Source organism: Thermobia domestica, chromosome 9 (genome assembly GCF_964235325.1).
Source record: "Thermobia domestica chromosome 9, izTheDome1.hap1.1, whole genome shotgun sequence".
Classification (NCBI taxonomy): Eukaryota; Metazoa; Arthropoda; class Insecta; order Zygentoma; family Lepismatidae; genus Thermobia; species Thermobia domestica.
Window position 1 is genome coordinate 84,704,225 of NC_137462.1, and position 21,323 is coordinate 84,725,547.

Consider the following 21,323-nt stretch of genomic DNA (forward strand, 5'->3'; position numbering starts at 1 on the left):
TATACTTTAGAGTAATTTCAATGCCGAAAACAATGTGAATTCATAGTTATTAAGGAGAGCCTATTTTTCCACCACTATCTGTTAGACATTCAAGAGCCGCAATGGCGGTCATTCCTTCCACATCAAGAAGGAAGGTTTTGTACTTCGCAGAATCGCCACTAGAGGCGGTTGTATTAAGTGAGCGTAAATGTCCTCATTCCATAACCAACCAAATATTTCTCTTATTATATTACAATATTTCCATTTATGTGTCGATTACGTTACAGGCAACATGAGCTCAGTTCTTGCCACTTGGGCGGAAGCGGGAAGACAGTTTTGATTCATTGTGATCTGTGATAGTTCAGTGAATTTTGTCGTGTGTGTTTCTTCTGTTTTGTTTTGTTCAGTGAATTTTGTCGTGCTCGTTTCTTGTTTTCTTTTGTTATTTTCGTGTTATAGTTATTCCGTGCGTTATTTGTGTGTTATTATTAGTATAGTTAATTTTGCGTTTAACTGCTATAGTGCTATTTTTTTGGAACAGTGGCTGAAAATTCTCAGATTGTTATAAGAAGCAAGTTTATTCATATTTTCGAAACCAGGCAGTGAAGCTGGACAGAGAGTTTGCCCTTAGGCGTCAAGAGGGAGAGGAGGGAAAGTGATAGTGATTCATGCCATGACAGAGTGGGTTAATTCTTGGAGCTGACCTCTTTTCTCGCGGCACAAAAACATGTGATTATCACGGAGAATTAGATGCAGGAAAATATTAACAACAACTTCCGAATGTACCACCAAATTCCGTGATTGTTAATGATAAGGAATCCACACACTCAGTTAAAGACGAAAAAATCCCTACGAAATCATGTACTAGAAAAGAAATTGTAGAGTGGATGAATGTGATTCATGATGGAACAAATTAAAGTAATAGAAATGTTAAATGAAGTTGCTTCTAACATAGAAGTCTCCTATAGAATATTGCAAACTTTCTCCCACTGAACTTGTGTGGAGTAAAGATTTGGTTGTTTCTTGCCTCCAGGAGCAGTGTTGCCAACAACCTCTGAAGAAAATAGGCTAGATGGCCTTCAGAAATAAGCTTTTTTACACAAACAATTGCTAGATTTTGAACTGTTATCCTATAACCCACATAGCTTAGTAGATTTTAAACCCCCTTTTTTATGTGTAGGATTATAACTGAGTTATAGTAAAATTTAAAATGTTAAATTTTATTCGCTGAAACTAACAAGTGACATACATGACTTTAAATGACTTTAACAAGAAACATACTGGATTCACCATAGTTGGATTGTGGATTGGTTGTGTTTGTGTAGACTACCATTGTCTCATCTTTCGGCAAGTCATAGTCCTTACGAACAATTCTTATTTCTCCGTACACCCACATGAATCATCGTGATTGCATTGAGAGTTTTCAAGGTAATTTGATATCCTATTTGTTTCCTTATAATAATAATAATAATAATAATAATAATAATAATAATAATAATAATAATAAAACAACCTCTGTGGCTTGAAGAACCGAACAGTTAAGTAATTTATATTAGAGAATTTACATTTTTCCAATGAAATGTGAAAATTAAATTAATTAAAAAGTAGCAAATCGCGCCTTTACGGCAACGATATTATGATTCTTTCTGAGTTAATAAGTATTGTTAACTCAGGGGTGTAATGGAGGGTATACGCGGGTATACGGCGTATACCCACCTCTAATTTTTGGAAACTACCGTATAGGCACCTAAAATTTAGGAAGTACGTGGGTATACGCTGCATTCGATCCATAGTATACACACTTCATTGGAACAAACAACTTCTTTTCATTACTATATTTTTTTTTAAAAAAAATCTCTAAAGTGCTGGTCGTTAGGCTGTTGTCACGAATGATGTCTAATTTTTTTTGTTTAATGTTTGCATTTTCGGGGTGTGAGAATTGAGTTTCCGAGAAAATCCTCTATAATGGAAAACAGCAATCTGAAGCTGCATTTTGACATTATTATATAAAATCAATCTGTTTCCAAATGTTTTTCTTGGAAACTCTTAGAAACTTTTGTTTCTAAAGATCAGTGCGTATATTCATGTGGTGTTCTTGAAATTTTTCGGTTTTGACATAGGAATGAGCACAGTTTTCACGCTAAGTCAAAGTCTGCCAATGGGATACAGTTTGAGCGAGGCAATATGGGGTGGAACCACCCCCTTTCTAATCGCGGAAAGAGGTTCCGAAAGAATGTGGTCTTTACTTTAGTTCAAGAGTTAAGAGGAAATTAAATGAATATATGTGCGCCAATAAATCGTTGACTTCCACAAAAATAAAACATATGACCTATCGTCGGTCTAGTTTGAAGTATTCACCGTCGTTGTCAATACCAACAGCGAAACTTGGGTTAGTAGTGTTAATTTGTAACCACAATTGACATAAAAGAAAGCGACAATTGATTTCTATAAATATTCAGCAGCTAGTATGCAGTAGTAGTTTTCCCACAACCTAGTGAATAAAAAAGGAGAGGGTAAAAAATAAACATTTTCTTTGTTGTTTCGATTTCATTCAGATAAAAATTTGAAGACAATTTGTTAACAGGAGGGGTAGAAAACAAGTCAGGAATGACTTTTAGCTTATAAGCATGTCACAGCAATCTTTGATCATTTCAATACAATCGTCACTTTGAAATTGCTTAGAAGTGTTTAAACTTACTTTGTGGGTTGACGAATAAAGAATTCCTTAGCAATTTGCAAGATGTCTAAGAAGGTGCTAGAACATTGGTTAGAAAGGAAAAGAAACAATACTTTTGTAAATTCCATTGATGAAAATTTAAAAGCAAAGACATCGAGAAATAGCGAGAAACATGTTAGTTTGCTAGTTACTACTTTAGAGAAAGACATAAATATATTTATTTATTTCATATAACGTACATAGGAAGCCTACACATGCGAATCTTTATCTCAAGTTTCCATCACAAGTCACAACGTCTTAAAGTGCTTATAATAGCTTGATCTACAGAGCAGTCTCCCTAAATGATCAGGAAAGTTTACAATAGGAATTTAACCAACTTTGTTCGACGCTACAAGAGAATGCCTACAGTCTTACAGATATCAACATGGTCATAATCTTACAGATATCAACAGGCCCTTTTTAGGCCCACGTAGGTATTAAAAAGGGCCGTTACTTCCATACACAAAGTGATCAAAAGAGTTAAGAGTGAGGATTATCTTTCTACTACCGTATTGCCTTTCGTCGGCCGCAACTCTGGCAAACAAGTATAGAATAATTGTCTTGCCAGACATGGTATAAGAGTTATTCATAAACCTCCAGCCAACATCTGATCATTACTCAAACTAATGAAAGAAGATATTCACCTGCGCACTCCAGATATATATCGTATATCATGTGAATGTGACAGATCATACATAGGACAAAGTGTACGTACGATAGAACAACGATGCAAAGAACATAACACCTACATATGACTTCAGTAACCCGAAAAGTCAGAACTGTGTCAGCTTGGAAACAGAATTGATTTTACAAATACCACTATAGTAGCCAAGTGCAGCAATTTTGGGACAGAATAATAAAGAAAGCAATATCTCACGTGAAAGGAATAGTCTCAATAGAGATAAGGGTTTCAACTCAACCCTATCTGGTTATCTCTTATCAGGAACAAAAGAAAAAACACTCAACAAAACAATTTCTCATAGCCACAACAATAGCCAATCAGAAGCCAGCATCTCTCAGCCAATCAGACTCCAAAATTTCCCCCAGCCAATCACAAGCCCACGCCCCTAAATAGTCACCATATGCACATGCCCACATCTCCGGTCTCATCATAATGCAAGTGTTCCATGGACCGCGAGAGGCAAGCTGCAGTCCACACTACCGCGGAAGAATTATCAGCTACAGCGTACAGGAGCAGTACAAGTCTATGGAAGCAACAGGACAAGTGACCGCGCTATGTCCGCGTAAGACTTAAATCTGAGAGAAAATTGACTGTTATGATTGACTAAGACAAGGGTAACGGATCGTGCCACTCTTCTAAGAGAGGTACCATCCGGCTCTTGTAAGAACCATCTTAAAGAGAGATTTGCCTCTCTTACAATATTGACGTTAAACAAACCGAACGGAGAGGTTTAACTATTTGCTCCGCTGTCCCTCTTGAGTGACCGATCTTAGAGTAGGCACTTTTGCATGTACAGGTCTTGGCGACAATCGGAGAGCAAGTACGCTAAGCTTATCCCAACGGGACGACACTCAAGTTACACCCACAAACAACTACACGTGCCCACACCTAGAAGATCGTAGATCTGGATACCTTGTGGTGTTATACCAAGGGGCTGCTTACGCCAAGAAAACAAACGAACACCTACCCACTTTGTAAATTACTGGAAGCAGAGCAACAAAGTGTTAAGGCCCTTTTTAAGCCCACGCAGGAATTAAAAAAGAGATATGAAAACGCCATGGAACACAAGGAGTAGAAGCCCTCTAAGCGAAAACAGACAAGAGATGTTATATGTATAAGTCTAACCAATCAATAAAAGAAAACAAAGGAGGCCTTTCCAGCTATTGCCAGAGAAGTGGACGCACAACACTCCTGAAAGGGAGCCACCGTCTGAAGATTTGCCCACAGAAGCTACGTTCTTTTCAGCTATCGGATCACCTAACTCTGTCTATAGTTATTCTGATGCCGCGAAATCACCTACACTACGGGTCCGAAACAACTGCTTACTTACTAGTAGACAAAGAAATACTCAAAAAAGGGCTGAGAATAACTGCTGCTACACAGATATGTCAATGAAGCGACACTTACGAAGATCGCATAACCAAGACAAGATTTAAGAAAATGATAGATATAAAGATAAACAGGAAGAAAAAGAAAACCATGCTATAGAGAGAACCGGAGTGCTATCCAGGGAAACAACTACACATCATAATCAGAAGTAAGCCCAACAATCATCAGACAATAATGGTCACAAAGAAAATTAACAAAAAGTTTTTCAGTGCTTTTTTAACGCAGACCCAGAGAAGACGCCTCTGGCCCTGACAAGAGTGATTACACAATGACTTCCTAACACAAAAGTGACTATCTATCGCAATAATAGAGATAAAATAATCCTTGAAAGCAAGACGAACAAGAGAACATTTCTAGACGGCTTCCAAGCAACAGATTTTGGAAAATACGTACGATGTAACAAAAACGACTACGTAAAAATCAACAACTCCGACAAACAGCCACAACAAGCAATCTTCACGTGCGTTGTTAGGGGCGTCTCGGTATATGAAGGGATTGCTGGAGTCAAAAAGAACCCCACTGAGCAAAAAAATAATTACACTTACGTGATCAGAACGAGAACAGATAAGGCACCAATCCCACCACTTAGAATCTTCTCCGAAGATCCAGAAACCATAAACACCGATCACAAATAGTATCTCCATAGGACTCACAAGCTCAAGGTGGAAAACTCAAGAACTCATCATGCACACGATGCTTCAAATACAGCCACAACGCAGTTAGCTGTATGGATAAGATTACATGCCACAGATGCGGACAACAAGCCACACCTAACATATGTCCAAAAGAAGCCTCGAAGATGTGCCACATGCAAAGCTAATAATCACGGAACCGGTGGTGGCCAATGCCCAAACTGACTATTCCAGAACGCTGGCAATCAAATCAAAAAGGTAATCACACCACCCAACACCAAAGTCTCAACGCTGCAATATAGATCACAGTAGTGAAAAGCCTAAGGATGATGAATTACTTAAGCCCAGTCTACTGAACGACCTAGTCGAACAGATTAGAACTGAATTACAAATATTACAGAACATCCTAACATGGGTGGGTAGCGCTCTCACGCTACTGCACAAAGACGAACCACGGGACCTAATAAATATCCTAAGAAGAACCACGGAGGACATTTTCAATGAAAGTACCAATATTATGAAGTCAAGCGAAGGCATGTTATACATAGGAACCTTTACAAGAACCAAAAAATCACAATATTTCAGCAAGAACCTCATGAAATAACTGAAGTTACTTAAGATGAACGTTAACAGAGGGAAAGTCAACAATAAATTTCGATTATTATTGTTCTTTAACACATGAGGAGCCAGACAAAAAACTGAAGAACTTAGAGCATATGTCAAAGATCAAGATATTCAAATCATAACACTTAATGAGACCATGCTCAGGAAAAGGAACTCACTATTCATTCCAGGATATACAACATTTAGAAATGATAGGAAACTTAGAACTAAAGCAAGTGGAGGGGAAGCTATAATAATCAAGCAAGGCATAAAATTTTCCGAATACCCTTTACCACCGGAGCTTTATAATAATTTCCATTCTGCTATATATATATACACTGTGAAACCATTTTACCTCGCAACCTTTTACAACTCGCCTAACCTGAACATCGAAAACTTCTGCCCTATCCTAAATTACCTATCGAAATTCAAAAGAATAGTCGTGGCCACTGACATAAACAGCTAACACCAGCTACTTGAAGACCCGATTACAAATCAAAATGAAAAAAGGATTGATAAATATCTGGCAGTGACCACCTGGCTCACAATAAAAATTCCAGGACCAACAAGAAGAGCAAGAAAACCAAGCGAAAACTGACAAAATGCTCATCTCGCCACATATGCATTCTGTTACCATACTCTAGACTTTGCAATAGGATCTGACCATGAAATAGTTACATTCAGTGTTCGAAGTGGAAAAGAAGCAGAGGCGGTATGTTTTATTAAGATTTTGACTTAACATACCTGCTACCTGCATGTTGAAATACAGTGAGGGTATGTTGCCTAAAAGATTGCATTTCTATTTACATAATGACTGAAAACCAAAGGAGAGCTTCTCTGTAGTTACAAGGAAGACATGGAGATACTTTGATTCCCTGCCAACAACTCTCTGAAAAAAATATCCCCTTATGTTGTATGATAGAGAATTATACACCAAAATGTTCAAAAACGAATTTTTATATTAACAGTTTCCTGTGGGAATGGAGCCCCACTCGATTGAGCAGTATTAAAAAAAAAAAAAAAAAACTGGAAAATCCTTCCCCACAGCAGACAACCCCTAAATTCGTCCATGCTCAAAACACATTCATATGCACTACGGTAAAAAAGACACACATACAAGAAAGAAACAATTTAATATGACACATCAAAATATAAACTAGATGAACTTTGAAGACACCTCATTTTAAAAACAAAAAGTAGGAAAAAGGTAACAAAAATGTCGGTGTTGTCAACTTAGAAATTATTTCTACATAAGAAATAAAATCTTTTTACATGCAAAGCTATTCATCAATTGTATAAAAATGCCTTTATTAAAGGTATTTAGAATCTATTCTCCAGTGAGGGTATGTCTTGATCACTAAAAAATCAGAGGTGGTATGACTTCATCACTGAAAAAGAAGAGGCGGTATGGCATAACACCACATACCGTCTCACTTCGGCCACTTGTTACATTCAAGATATATGAGAAACACATAGAAAAAAGAAAGAATAAATCCATGTATATATCACAAAACGAACTAGGTTGGATACCAAAGACGATAGATAACAAAATACAAGATCTTCAAGTACTCAATAATTCAGAATCTATAGAAGCTGCTAACCAGTACCTCACTGACTCTTGAAAGAAGCCGTACAGAAGCACATCCCCACAATTAAAAAAAATAGCCCCACAGAAGAAAGATTTTCAGATTTCATCATTCATAAAATCCAAGAAAAAAGATAACTTCACCGAATGCATAAGAAACAACCGAATCCCAATATAAAAACGCTATAAATAGACTAGAGAAGGAAACTAAAGAAAACATCATTCAATATAACAAAACCAAAATAAACAAACTTTGTAATAAAATGGAAGAACAACAAAAATGCAACCCTAGAAAATTTTAAGTACACTTCGAAGAAAATACAACCGTCACATCACAAAACTTACCCCACACAGGATAGATAACAAAAATATCGCAAACACAAAACAGGAAGTTCAACTCTTTGAAGACATAATGAGGAACAAATATATGGAAGCTGTAAATGGTACTGAACAATAACGAACAAAAGCAAGTCATATCGGAAAAAATCAAAAACATAATATACCACCATCTCAACGTGGTATACACCTAGGGGACAATGACATACTGCTCAATGAGAAAACTCACAGAGAACTGACTGAGGTACTCAAAAGGAAAAGATGAACTGTTTCAGACCCAGACAAGATCACTGCCATACACATAAAGAAATCAACTGAAAGTTTTACCAAAAGCTCACAGAACTCTTCAATGCAAGCCTGAGAACAGGATACAACCTTCATCCTGGAAACAGGCACATAACATTTTGATTCTCAAACCTCGAAAGCTTTCCAACCAATCGAAAAGTTACAGACCCATCACTTTAACAGCTACATTCTCCAAGCTGGAAAAAAATATGGTAAACACGATACATTAATATATGAAGGGAATGGACAACTGAACAAAAATCAGGCAGTTTCAGACCTACGTACAACACCATACAACACATCATCAGAATATACTATGACGCACAAATTGCTATCAAAACGAAACATAAACTATGAGTCATTTTGTTAAGCAGTGGATTTGACAGCGTGTATCATGATGGATTACTTCGCAAGCTGGCCAACCTCAATCTACTCACTAGAATCATCAGGTGGATTTATTTCTCCCTACTACAGAGAGAAACCTGACTGAGATTACACGCAATCCTCATCCAAACGGTTGTACTACAAGTATCAACTGTAGCTCCACTACTTTGTATAGTGTATGTTAATGACATACCTACTTCAAAGAATACCCAACTGAAACCTTGCTACAATTGTAAAAGTTGTTATAGCATCTCCGTCTTGATGACGAAGATGTCAGATGTGTGAACAGTTTCACTAGATACAGAATTTCACTAATTAAGTCAAGGTCTCATAGATAATTGTGGATTGAACGGGGTGAGGTTTAATGAAAGCTTGTGTAATTTCCCGAACATTTTGAATGTAGCATTTTTCAAAAATACAAGTAAGGTTTCCTCTTAAATTCATCATACTGCTACTTCTAACAATATTAGTCTTTGTGGTATTAATGCTCAAAGTTCAATTTTCCGCGTTCGTAACTCGGAAAGGACGCTACCTTCGACTTCAATGTAACAAACTTCTTTTCGCATGTTTCCCCGTCTACTTTCAACCTCCAAGTTCTGTAATAATAATGAAACACCCTGTATACATATGTATATATATGAAACACCCGATATATATATATATATATATATATATATATATATATATATATATATATATATATATGTGTGTGTGTGTGTGTGTGTGTGTGTGTGTAACGGAATGGAACGTATACCCACCTAAAAAATTAGCATTACATCACTGTGTTAACTAGTTGTATATCTGGGGGTTTGGAGAGAGAAGAATGAAAAACAAGTGTTCGTTGCGTAGTAAAATACCATCTGTCTAGAGAAATCTATTATATGATGATATATATGACAAATAGGCTACTTTTATTTAAAAAAAAAAATACACTATATTTTCAAAGAAAAAGTATTAAAAGGCAAATCAATAAAACATTTCCATTGCTGAGGAAGCGGACAATCTCGACCTTCAATATTTCTCCGGATCTGTCAGTGAATACTTGTTGTTCGCCTAAATCTTGTATCTCCTTTAATAGAACATGGATTATAATCGCCGAATAAACCATCAACTCGTGAGCACGCCCTGTTTAGAGAGTTCAGCACACATTTTACAAAAATATCCGGAAAATCACCACCAATCAGTTCACAGAAATTGAAAAAAAAGCATTGGAGTGTATATTTTAAAAATCATACTTGTTAAGTACATTAGGATCCGGTAATGTGGATGATGAGACGATAGCACGTACAGAAGAATTAGTGGCGAATCTCTACACCGATTCTCAAAAATCTTCGATAAGTGTTGTCTGTGCTGATTTGGTCGGTCACAAAAAATATCCTCCATCAATGAAGAGTGCTCTAGTGCTAAACAACAAGTGAACACACGTTCAAACATACATTTGGCAGCACGCCAGCGACTCGAATATTGACTTCCTTCAACCCGAACTTTTTGGTTGGCAAACTACGAATGGAAAATTGGTGCCCACTGAGGAAAATGGCCCACTCAGGAATCTATGCCTAAAACTTGACCAGAGTTAAAGTCTTGTACATGTAAACTTATGTGCTACATAAACAAATGCAAGTGTGTGTGGGCTTCAGTAGCAGTACATCATGAAAATCTGTAGCTGTAATGGGAACGAGTGTTATAATACACTAACAAACATTTATGTACTAGAAAATGATTCATCTTATGCTGATTCAAAATATTCTCATAAATTACATTCAAATATAGTTATTGAGGTTTCTGCAAAAAACATTTTTAGAGTGACCATTGAGAGAATACAGGCCCATTCGTGATTTTAGAAATACCCTTTAGGTGTACAACGATGTTATCAATCACCCTGTCTATCACCTATAAGTGGTGTTTGCCCATTACATTATTTATATTTTCTGCTTTTTCATTATGGTAAGATAAATATTTTACTTAAAGAAATAAGGAATTATTTTTAACGACCGGTGGAAATGTCGCACACAAATAGAGTTGAAAAATCGGAATTATCCTGAATATCAACTGTAAATTGATTTTAACACTATAAAATACATATTTGCTTATCTCAAAATTTTGTGATCGTTAACGCGTGGTCGTATCAATTGATCAGAGATTTAGAAATGATCATGACAGTGCAGGAGAGCTCAAGGGAGAAGGATGAGAACTGTTCTTCAAATTCAAATATTGGAAAAGAATCAGCTTTTATCTCGGAAACAAAACCTTCATTGACTGACGTGAGCTGAAATTTAGTGGTGCAATTCGCAGCATCAGCATTCGAATCAAAGCGCACTTGTCTTCAAACTTACCTCGCTGTAGGCCTACTTCTGCAAGTAAATCTAACAATATTGGTACCGTTGGAAAAATAATTTAATGCTCTACAAATTTAATAAGGGATGTTCTTTTCATATCTCAACTCATTAGGGAGATACAGAACAAAAAAGAAAATATTATGTCAGTTTTTAATGTTTAGTTAAATTTTCCGCAAAACTGTTGGGTCTATCCAAAGCATGAATAGACAAAATCGTAAAGCATAGCTTACAGATAAAACGGGAAAAAGAAATTTATTAATATGTTCATTCGTTTTTTAGATATGGCCTTTTATTAGAAAGGCTCATTTTCTAGCTTCATTAGAGGGGGGAGAGGGTGCTCGTATCAAGCGACCGATGGTCTAGAAATGATCAAGATAGTAGACTTGATGATTTAGGACCACCGGTTGCTTTTACACTCTCGGGTTGATCCAACTCCTTATTTTGAAGACTTTTCCAGATATTTCCTCCCGACTAATAGACCAGAAATTTGAGTGCGTAGCTTATAACGTAGAGTCAAGATGCCGAATATCGGATGGTTTTCCAATATTGGATACCGAGAAATATTCCATGTAAGGTGCTGCATCCTAGCGGTTGTTATCGTAACTGCATATCAATCGGTGGGCCATTAGGTGCTTGAGTTACGATATCTTTCGCAATATGTTTAGTCGTGTGGTAAAGGGTTTTGTGATTTTGACCTTGTGAGTTATTTCTAATACTGCAGTTTATTGTATTATGTCGTTCAAGAAGGTAACCGAATCATATTCATACTATTAATTATAATACAGGCTAAGAAGAGCAGTTTTAAATTACATGATGTATATAGTTCTTTTCTGTTTACGTGATGTATATAGTTGAAAGTTGCCACACGACGTACGTTACCAAATATCGGATAGTACAGAGGTTCCAAATATCGGATATCAGATATTAGGGAACGGTATGCTGATGTCATTCTTCGATTATTAAAGGTGACAGAAATCGCTCGAAGGAAGAAGTGGGATCCTGAGGCTATGCTCCAAGCTGTTACTGCAACGCAGATTTTATGAGCAAGCGTTCTTCTGGGAAAATAAATCATAGATGAAACATCTCCTTCAGACGATTAATTAAGGTCTCTTCTCTCAACCGATGCGGAAGATAGCACGGATGACGAATGCGTGTTTTGTTCACAGCCGTATAAACTTGACAAATGTGGTGAACGATGTATACAATGTATCCAATGTCTTAAATGGCCACACAATCTATGTGCAGGCACTGATCCAAAACGTGGAAATCTTTTCTTTGTAATTCTTGCCAGTACTTCTTAGTAGAGACTACTACAGATGAGTAGAACAACGTTTAGTTACAAATAAATCTATATTATTAGAAAATAGTTGTTCTACATTCTTTTGTTGAACAATGTTTAAGTACCAGAAAATCTACATATTTAGATAGAACAATGTTTAGTTAAAAGTAAATCTACATGTTGAATTCGTTCACAGAACAGCCGGGACTGCGGTGACTTAGTGGTAGAGCGTTCCTCTCTGTCGCATGGGATCCTTGGTTCGATCCCAGTAAGGTTTATGGTGGACAAACAATGTGTGCGTGGGTTTTCTCGGAGTTCTCCTCTTTTCCTCCCACTTTCTTCATTCCACCATTGGATTCATTTCTCATCATCATCGTCTCCTTTAGCCTAGCCAGCATAACCGTTGGACGTAAAACTGAAAGATTTCATTTTATGTTTTCATTTTCATTTCATTTGTAGAAGAGTGTTTAGTTAAGGTAAATTTACAAATGTTCGTACTTAGAAAGCAATGTATTTTGTAGAACAACGTTTAATTAAATCTACACATTTTGTATGTTTACACCCTGTAATATAATTAAAATAATGCACAGTCTTCTCCAATTGTGGTTTTCCTTATGTGCCGGTGCTGCGCCATCAGTTGTAGCTCAGAATACTTATTAAATGAATACAACAAAATGGAGACAAAACTGATGCACAGCACTGTACTTAACTGTAAAATTTAAATGAAATTCAAATGCTTCAATTTTCAAAAATGACGAGTTGTGGGAAAGGTATGAGAAAGAGAAAGGTTTTAACTAAGATAAAGGAATGAGCACTAGACTGATACATCCAACGAAGCTGGCGTCGTCCTGATCATCTGGAACGATGAATATCTTTCTCTGGAGAAGCTGGATAAACTGGAGTCAGTCAACATCTGGATCTCTATCCTGTTGATCTACAAGGGGCGTCGAGTTCTCTCTTGACAATACATCTTTACGATGATGTTCTCCTACAGCTTCATTCTACTAGTTTCAACTTAAGCTCGATGTATCTGCGGTGATAAACCAACAGAATGGTATTCTTGAGTTGTGGAACTGGCTGTTCTCCAATGGTATGTTCTGCCTCTCTCGTCGATCTTTCACCTATCCTAACCGTGTGTCGAATACCCCTGTTAATGTGGCCTCCTTGGTTTTGTTTGGCTGCAAAATGATGAGTCTGGAGTTCAATGAATGGGTAAGTATCATGCTGTGCGGAAAGGTATACGGAAAGGCAAGAAGGAAACTACTAGTGTTTATTAACAAATATGTGATTACAGAATCTGTCTGGAAATGTACAATCTTAATAAAAGTTTTGTTTCACTGGATTTTAAAGAGTTCATGATTCTGTAGAACATAGTCTAATTTAATAAAATAATTGAATTTAGCGAAGTAAGTTAAGAGTTTACACAATTATCACATGGTCACTTCACATCTAATACACAGCTACTTCACACTTAAATCCTTCTCATTTAATTTCCGTCCGATATTAAGACCCCTTACTATCCAATATTGGGGGACCTTTTTTCCGAACTGAGAAAAATGCTACATTGTACTAAAGTGTACGTATCTTTCTTTTCATATTTCATTATTGCTTCGAAACTTTCAAATTATAATCTACAAAGATAACAGAACATTTAGAAGAGGCTATATCAATTAAATATCTGTTGGTAAAGATTTTATTGCATTTTTTCAAACAGTATTCGATATGCAGCAGCTTTCCTATCATAATTGTTGAGCACCCAAATTTACACGCTATAGGAAAGGTCTTGAAAGCAATTATTAGTTAATATAATAGCGATTTGTAGGTATTATCTGGCTTACTTTTTTACATTTCTGATGTTATGCTTCATTGTCGTTAAAGCTTGTGTCAGACGAGGCTGAAGTACGGATGCGATTCACGATTTAAAACTCATGATCTTATTAACGATCGTGTGAGAAGTAACTTGTCCTTAGTCCAAGTTGAAATTTTCTCCATCCTTATTTGGATCCTGACTTGGAAGAAATAGAAACTTTTTCTATTTTCACGACCCGCTCGCATATTTGCGGATCCCAAACGTTTCAGCATATCCTCTGATCTGATTGGTCGATAAAGATGCGATATCACAAGACATGATCTACATATAGCACAAAGTAAAGAAGAATTGTTGTGGGCTCTCGTAGCCGAGTGGTCTAGCGTAACATGCTAATAACGAAATTGTTTTTGGCGAGGGTTCGAATCCTGCCTACGGACAGTTTTTTTTACTACTTTTAAAAATGTTTATAACACTTCTTTCGTTAAAATAAGATTAAAAATAATATTCAAAAAGTGATTTAACGATCATTGTTTTAAAATTTTTATTAAACTTCTTTCATTAAAATAAGTTTGCCCTTGTACTATATAGATCCACAGCAAATTTAGTAGTAGTAGTAGTACGTTTGCCCTTGTACTATATAGATCCACAGCTAATGTAGTAGTAGTTGTAGTAGTAGTAGTAGGAACGGGTTAGAAGCCCCGCAGGGGTTGTTTGGATTATGTTCTCGACATCAAATTGGCAAGAATGCTGAAACGTTTGGGATCGGCAAAAATGCGACCCGCTCGGGAGAGTAATACTCCCGGAAGTACGACTTTTCCACGCGCTACCCTAGCCAGTTGTTTTAATTTGATCACAAAATTTATATCATGGGATCAAGGTAGAGCCCTGCGGGGCTTCTAACCCGTTCCTACTACTACTACTACTACTTCTACTTCTACTGCTGCTACTATTCCTCCACCTTCTACTACTACTAACTACTAGTGCTACTACTACTACTACGTATCTGCACAAAAGTAATAAATCACTCTTTTGAGTATTATTTTCATCTTATTTTAATGAAAAAAGTGTTATGAAAATTTAAAAAAAATAATAAAAGCTTTCCTTGGGCTAGGCTTGAACCCACACCAAAAACGAACCCACGTGGCGCTAGCACCCTCAGGCACCAGGACCGACAGCAGCAAGCGTTTGATTTCTGCTATATATATGCTACGTGGCAAGAAACGGATAATTACGCCAACCAATCAGAATCTTGTATTTAGTTCCTACTTCTGGGAGTATTACTCTCCCGAGCTAGTCCTCTATTTTCTCCTGGACTTGCATCCAACTACCAGAAAAGAAATCTTTGAGTTTTTTACGTCCCACGGTTATGCCGGTTAGGCTAAAGGAGACGGTGATTATGAGAGATGAGTGAAATGGTGGAATTAAGAAAGTGGGAGGAAACGGGAGAACCCCAAGAAAACCCACGAGCACGGTGTTTGTCCACCACAAAGTTCACTTGGCGGAGGCTGGGATCGAACCCAGGACCCCAAGCACCAGAGGTGAACGCTCTACCACTGAGCCACCGCGCCCCCCTTACCAGAAAAGAGTAGCGCCTGACGATATTCAACTTTATTTCTCCCTTTATTTCAAAACATATATATATAAACCCATATATATATGTCTAAATATATATAAACCTTATATATGTTTATTATAAGTATACATATAAACATATATATATAAAACATATATATAAACATATATATATAAAATAGAGGTCTTAGAGAAGGTACGTAGTGAAGTAAGGAGTGTCCGCCCGAGCACTACAGATATGAACAAATGTAATCACATCTTTTAAAAGATTAAAAATAGGTGATTTAAGTATATTGTGCAGTTTGCATATCAAACAATAATGTAATATGTTAAAAAAAGAAACAATGAGAGTTAATTATCATCATTGTATGGCCTTTGTGTGATTACCGAGCGAAGTAGCTCAAGTGGTAGAGCGTTTCCCGCTGCCGACCATCCTGACAGGGATTTTTTCCAGGGTTTCCTTCAGTCCTACAAGGCAAATGCCGGGATGGTACCTACTAAACAGGCCCTGGCCAATACCTTCCCAAAGCCTATCGATTCTTATTGTTGTTGTTAGATATCCAGTATAAAATGACCTCTGAGTTGTGTCTGGTGATTGTTAAATAAATAAATAAAAATAAATAAATTTTAGGGAACGGTAGTAGAATGCTGGCGCAATACAAAAAGTCTGGATGCAGTGCATGAGAGGGTCCCCCGGCGGAGGTATAAGTTTACTTCATGGGGTATGTGGGTAGAGAGCTGAGCGGATACTCTCAGTACCTAAACTAGAAAATTGCTCTTCCTCTTTTATTTTAGCTTTCCGCGCCTGATAACTGCCCTCACTTACATATTTGGACAAGTCATATTGCGAATGAATTTATATTGCGATTTTGACAGCAGATTGTCCTGTACATAACACATTCTTCAAGTATTTTTTGACTGTTTAATACAGCGACCACAAGAGGCTCTGCTGGTAAAACCTATCTAGTTTTAAGGATCGTCTGCTACCCCTACATCACTTCAGGATAAAATAAATTGTATGGAGGTTTGAGTTAAGCAACACCATCAAGTTGTAACCTAAGTTCAACTCCATGTGAGAAAGGCTTAAGTTATTCACTAAAATAAAAAGGGGGGATGAGCTTACTAAACAGTCTTGGTAATGCTTAACTTACCTTAGAGATAACAACCGCACTCGACTTTTAATAAGAAAATAATTTGGTTCTTATATTTTGGAAATACTTCACTCTCGAATGCTTTGCATATACTGAAGCAATTCCTGAAGTGTGTTTTAACTAGTTAGTGTCAGTGTTTATAAACATAGTGTGGACAGAACTATGAGTGAAAAAAAAAGAAGTGACACACACTACGGTGATGTTCAAGAACAGTTCCTCATAAGTGGGGGACTGCAATGAAACTATCATATGAGTGAAAAAAAAAGAAAAGAAAGAAGTTAGCTCAACGGTTTTAAAAAAATAATATATCAAAAAAGATTTTTTGACATTATTTTGTAGTGCTAAAATATATGTGTACTTAAGTTAGATAACAAAAAAATTTTGTCACACTTATTGTGAACTAATGAGGTTCTCCGGCAGTCACGTAGCGTAAGAAGTAATTAAGTGAACAAACAAGGCTGTTACGGAGAACCTCAGGGTTTGGCTGACGAAATTAATAGCATATAAAAAGGTAAGGGAGAGGTCCAAGGATCATCTCAAAACAACCAACGCATCTCAAAACAACCAACGGATCTCTCAGCAACCAACCAAAATCTGCAATAACATGGGTGGTATACCAGCATACTTAATGTAAGTTGTATTTTTCATTTTCATAACTTGCTGTCATTCATATAAGGCTCTAAGCTGAACGAATGGTCTCCTGTGAGAGAACATAATCTAAATTTGTAATTGTAACCTCTAATTCATGTAAAATAAAGTCTTGCTTGTTAAAAAAGGAAATTATTAATTAGTTAATTGTCATCTGACAGGCAAGAGATCATGGACCTCTCCCTTACCTTTTTATATGCTATTAATTTCGTCAGCCAAACCCTGAGGTTCTCCGTAACAGCCTTGTTTGTTCACTTAATTACTTCTTACGCTACGTGACTGCCGGAGAACCTCATTAGTTCACAATAAGTGTGACAAAATTTTTTTGTTATCTAACTTAAGTACACATATATTTTAGCACTACAAAATAATGTCAAAAAATCTTTTTTGATATATTATTTTTTTAAAACCGTTGAGCTAACTTCTTTCTTTTCTTTTTTTTTTCACTCATATGATAGTTTCATTGCATTACCTTAGAGATAACAACCGCACTCGACTTTTAATAAGAAAATAATTTGGTTCTTATATTTTGGAAATACTTCACTCTCGAATGCTTTGCATATACTGAAGCAATTCCTGAAGTGTGTTTTAAAAATCAGCTTATGATAATTATGATCTAATACTATATTTTTTGTGGGTGTGGGGGATTGGGAATCCAGATATAAGAAAATTACTGAAATGTTTGCTCTTTGTTATGCAGACGAAATTTCAATGGCTGTTAAGTTACTGTAAGATAAACTAAAAGTTTAATGAAGATATTCTGGCCATTTACCCCTTCTCGGAAATGCTTTAAGATAGTCATAACTTAAATTTATTTCCAACTCTGTGAGCGCAATTAAATGGAGAGAAAGCAACTGAAGCACACACAAAACAGTAGAATAATTCAGTCGAGACTTGAACGCCAGACCACCTGCACCAAAAGCAGGAATCATACCGCTAGGGCACTGAGCCTGTAGTAGAAAATTTTAGGTCTACTTGAATCAGGTAAAGACTCTTCAGGTATCTCAATATTATCGTTTTCTTTCTTAAGGTGCATTTAAGTAAAACTAAGTTGACTATACAGCACAATTGCAAAGGAATGAACATACCATTATATACATAGTTATCAACAAAATAACATTATACCAAAAATGGTATTCATTCACAAGCTAGTTTTGACTTATTGATGCATCTTGCTATCATGATGTTCTTTGGTTTATAATGTTAGCCACGAGAGGAGAAACGACTATTCACGCCTCGTTTTAAAGACGAGAACCTAGATAAAATAAATTTCTCGAGACTCGTAAACAGCACTAGTTCATCCTAGGTCTTAGATCTCAAACACTGTTTTAGTGTTACATCATTCTACTTTAAAAACTATAAATTCATGGAGTTCGTGTAAGAGCACAATGAAGTGCATTTAACGACGTTTAAAACTATGCAAGTCATTACACAATAGTTTGATGTAATAGATGTAATAGGCTATGTCTCATATTTATTAAACCAAAAATTAATAAATAAAGTTTAAAATGAAAGTAAATTGAAATCTTTCAGTTCAACGTCCCACTATTAAGTCTTTTAGGCTAAGGGAGACGATGATTAAAGGAAGTGAATGATGATGGAAAAATTAGTGGAATGAGAAAGTGGGAAGAAACAAAAGTGCCCGAGAACACCCACGGACATGATGTTGTCCACCACAAACTTACTTGGTTGGGAATCGAACCAAGAACCCCATGCATCAGATAGATATAAGTGCTGTACCACTAAACCACCGTGCCCCCTAAATAAAGTTTAAGAGTTGATAGTTTTTTTTTTTTTTTTTTTTTTTTTTTTGCTCTATCTCATTAGGTCTAATCAAACTGTGTAATATCGTCTTGCTAGTATCATAATGAAATCCAAACTGAAACTGCATTTCGTTATCAGTTTCGTCTCAATTGGTGACGTACAGCATTATTTATTAAATTTACAAAAACTCATTTATCTCGAGTTTCTCGGGAAAACAACGCGTGAAGATTTGCACTCACCATATAATTTTGTTCAGTTCAGTTATATATTTCAGCTTGTATGTTTCATCTTTGGACATTTCTCTTTCGTTAAACGGTATTATTATTATTATTATTATTATTATTATTATTATTATTATTATTATTATTATTATTATTATTTCTATTTCTATTTCTATTTCTTTTCTCAGATGGTCTGTTCTCGAAGTAGAAACGAACGAGACTTATCCAGATGATAAGCAGGCATACGCCGCTGGCTTGGTCGAAGGAAGATTGACCTGGCAACTGATCTACTGGCATTGGATTAACACCGTCAAAGATACGTGTGTTGGACGACAACAGTTTTGTGATAAAGTAAAAGACTTCCTTGATATAAATACAGACATTGTGAAGAAAAGAGGATCCAAATATGGAACAGTGGATCCATTTTGGCATCAAGTAAGTTGTATATTAGAAACTAAATGCTTATCATGCAGAAATCGTTGAAGAACTGTTACGATAATTACACCAAGTAGATACATCGTTATAGAGAAAGTACATAGCTTTCTTTCTGGCAGTAAGCAATGGTACATTATACGTATATCGGTATCTTTCTGATATGCATATTCTATTAGAATTTTTTGAAAGAAAATTCCTCAATCAAGAAATAAATTTATATATTTATTCTGTGATCTTTATATTGAACCCATGTAACATATATTTTAAAATGTGTGCTTTAGAAATCTTCTTTACTAATATATTATCATAACCATACCGGAATCTTTAGATTTGAGATATAATATAGAGGTTGATTCAGTTATACTGAGCCGAATTTGAATGTGCCTCCTACACAGTAAATGCCGGGTTTCCACCATCGATTGTATCTGATCTGTAGGAAACCTCTACTGTCTGTTGCCTGGCATCGAAGTTTTCATTCTAGAATACTGGAATGGGTATTGTATCCCCCACCCTTTACAGGCTTTCCACAGGCCGGAGACGGTGCGAACTCGACGATGGTACAGGCGCCACTTGAAGAGTCCGAAAGCACAATAGTTCATTGGACTGAGATCCGGATTCTTACCAAGGACCAGTGAAGGGAATTGCTAGAATTACAGTTTTCTGTTCCAAACGGCGATAGAATTCCAGCGATGTGCCTTGTCTTAGTGTATTTAACCTGGTTCAAGTATTATCGGTGCAGTGCTGCGATTTCATGCTGGTATATTCCCATCAGGATATTAGTTGAGTTGAGTTTAACGTTCCATTCAGCAGCGAAGCTATATGAGACGTGGACATACTAATTAACGTGGAATCCGAACCACATGAGCTCCCGCCGGGAATCGAATCCGGGTCTCCCACACCAAAGGCCTGTACGCTAACTGCTTAGCCACGAAGGAGCTCCCCATCAGGATATGAGTCTGGTAGTAAGCAGCATTGATTTCGACTTTCCACTCCACCTTTGGGAGACGTAGTTTGCCTCTGTAAGAGAAACCAGCCACAATCATGAATCCTTTTGGGAAATGGTTCTAGTTGCTCGCATCGGTATGGTGGATCCAAGACCCTATGCTGTATCTTTCCGTTGTCAAATAAGCACATAGTTCATACCTCACTCACTAGATGGTTCTCAAATGGATTTTTTTTTTTAAATACTACATCTTACTTTAGGAGTTCCATTCGTAAAACCATTCTATAAGTAGGCCTAACGTTTGTAAATTTTTTTTATATCAGAAATTTCTTACGTAAGTATGAATTTACGTATTTTGAAGTTTTATATTCTTACAAATATTGTATCTTATTTTTATATCTAATCTTCAAAATATAACAATAGCTTTTTTTTAATATACAGTATAACATTATGTTAATTAGAATTGACACAGCAAGGAGAGGGTTCCTAACCAGACGTACCGTAAGACGGGGTTACTTTGCACAAGATTTAAACAATTTTAAAGAAAATCGCATGTAACTTACAAACGTAATG

At 36.4% G+C, this 21,323-nt stretch overlaps 1 protein-coding gene across 2 annotated transcripts in view; it reads left to right on the top strand.

Moving 5' to 3' along the window:
* The window catches only part of LOC145694806 (putative phospholipase B-like 2), a 109,733-nt gene that overhangs the window by 26,990 nt on the left and 61,420 nt on the right, over positions 1 to 21,323 (top strand). The window contains exons 1-2 of one of the 2 annotated variants that reach the window (XM_081771453.1): positions 17,291 to 17,369; positions 19,561 to 19,807. In XM_081771453.1, coding sequence (XP_081627579.1) covers positions 17,344 to 17,369; positions 19,561 to 19,807 — 273 coding nt within the window. In that variant the 5' untranslated portion in view covers positions 17,291 to 17,343. Of the gene's footprint in view, positions 1 to 17,290; positions 17,370 to 19,560; positions 19,808 to 21,323 lie in introns of those variants that run through there. The other variant, XM_081771452.1, reaches the window with a different exon arrangement.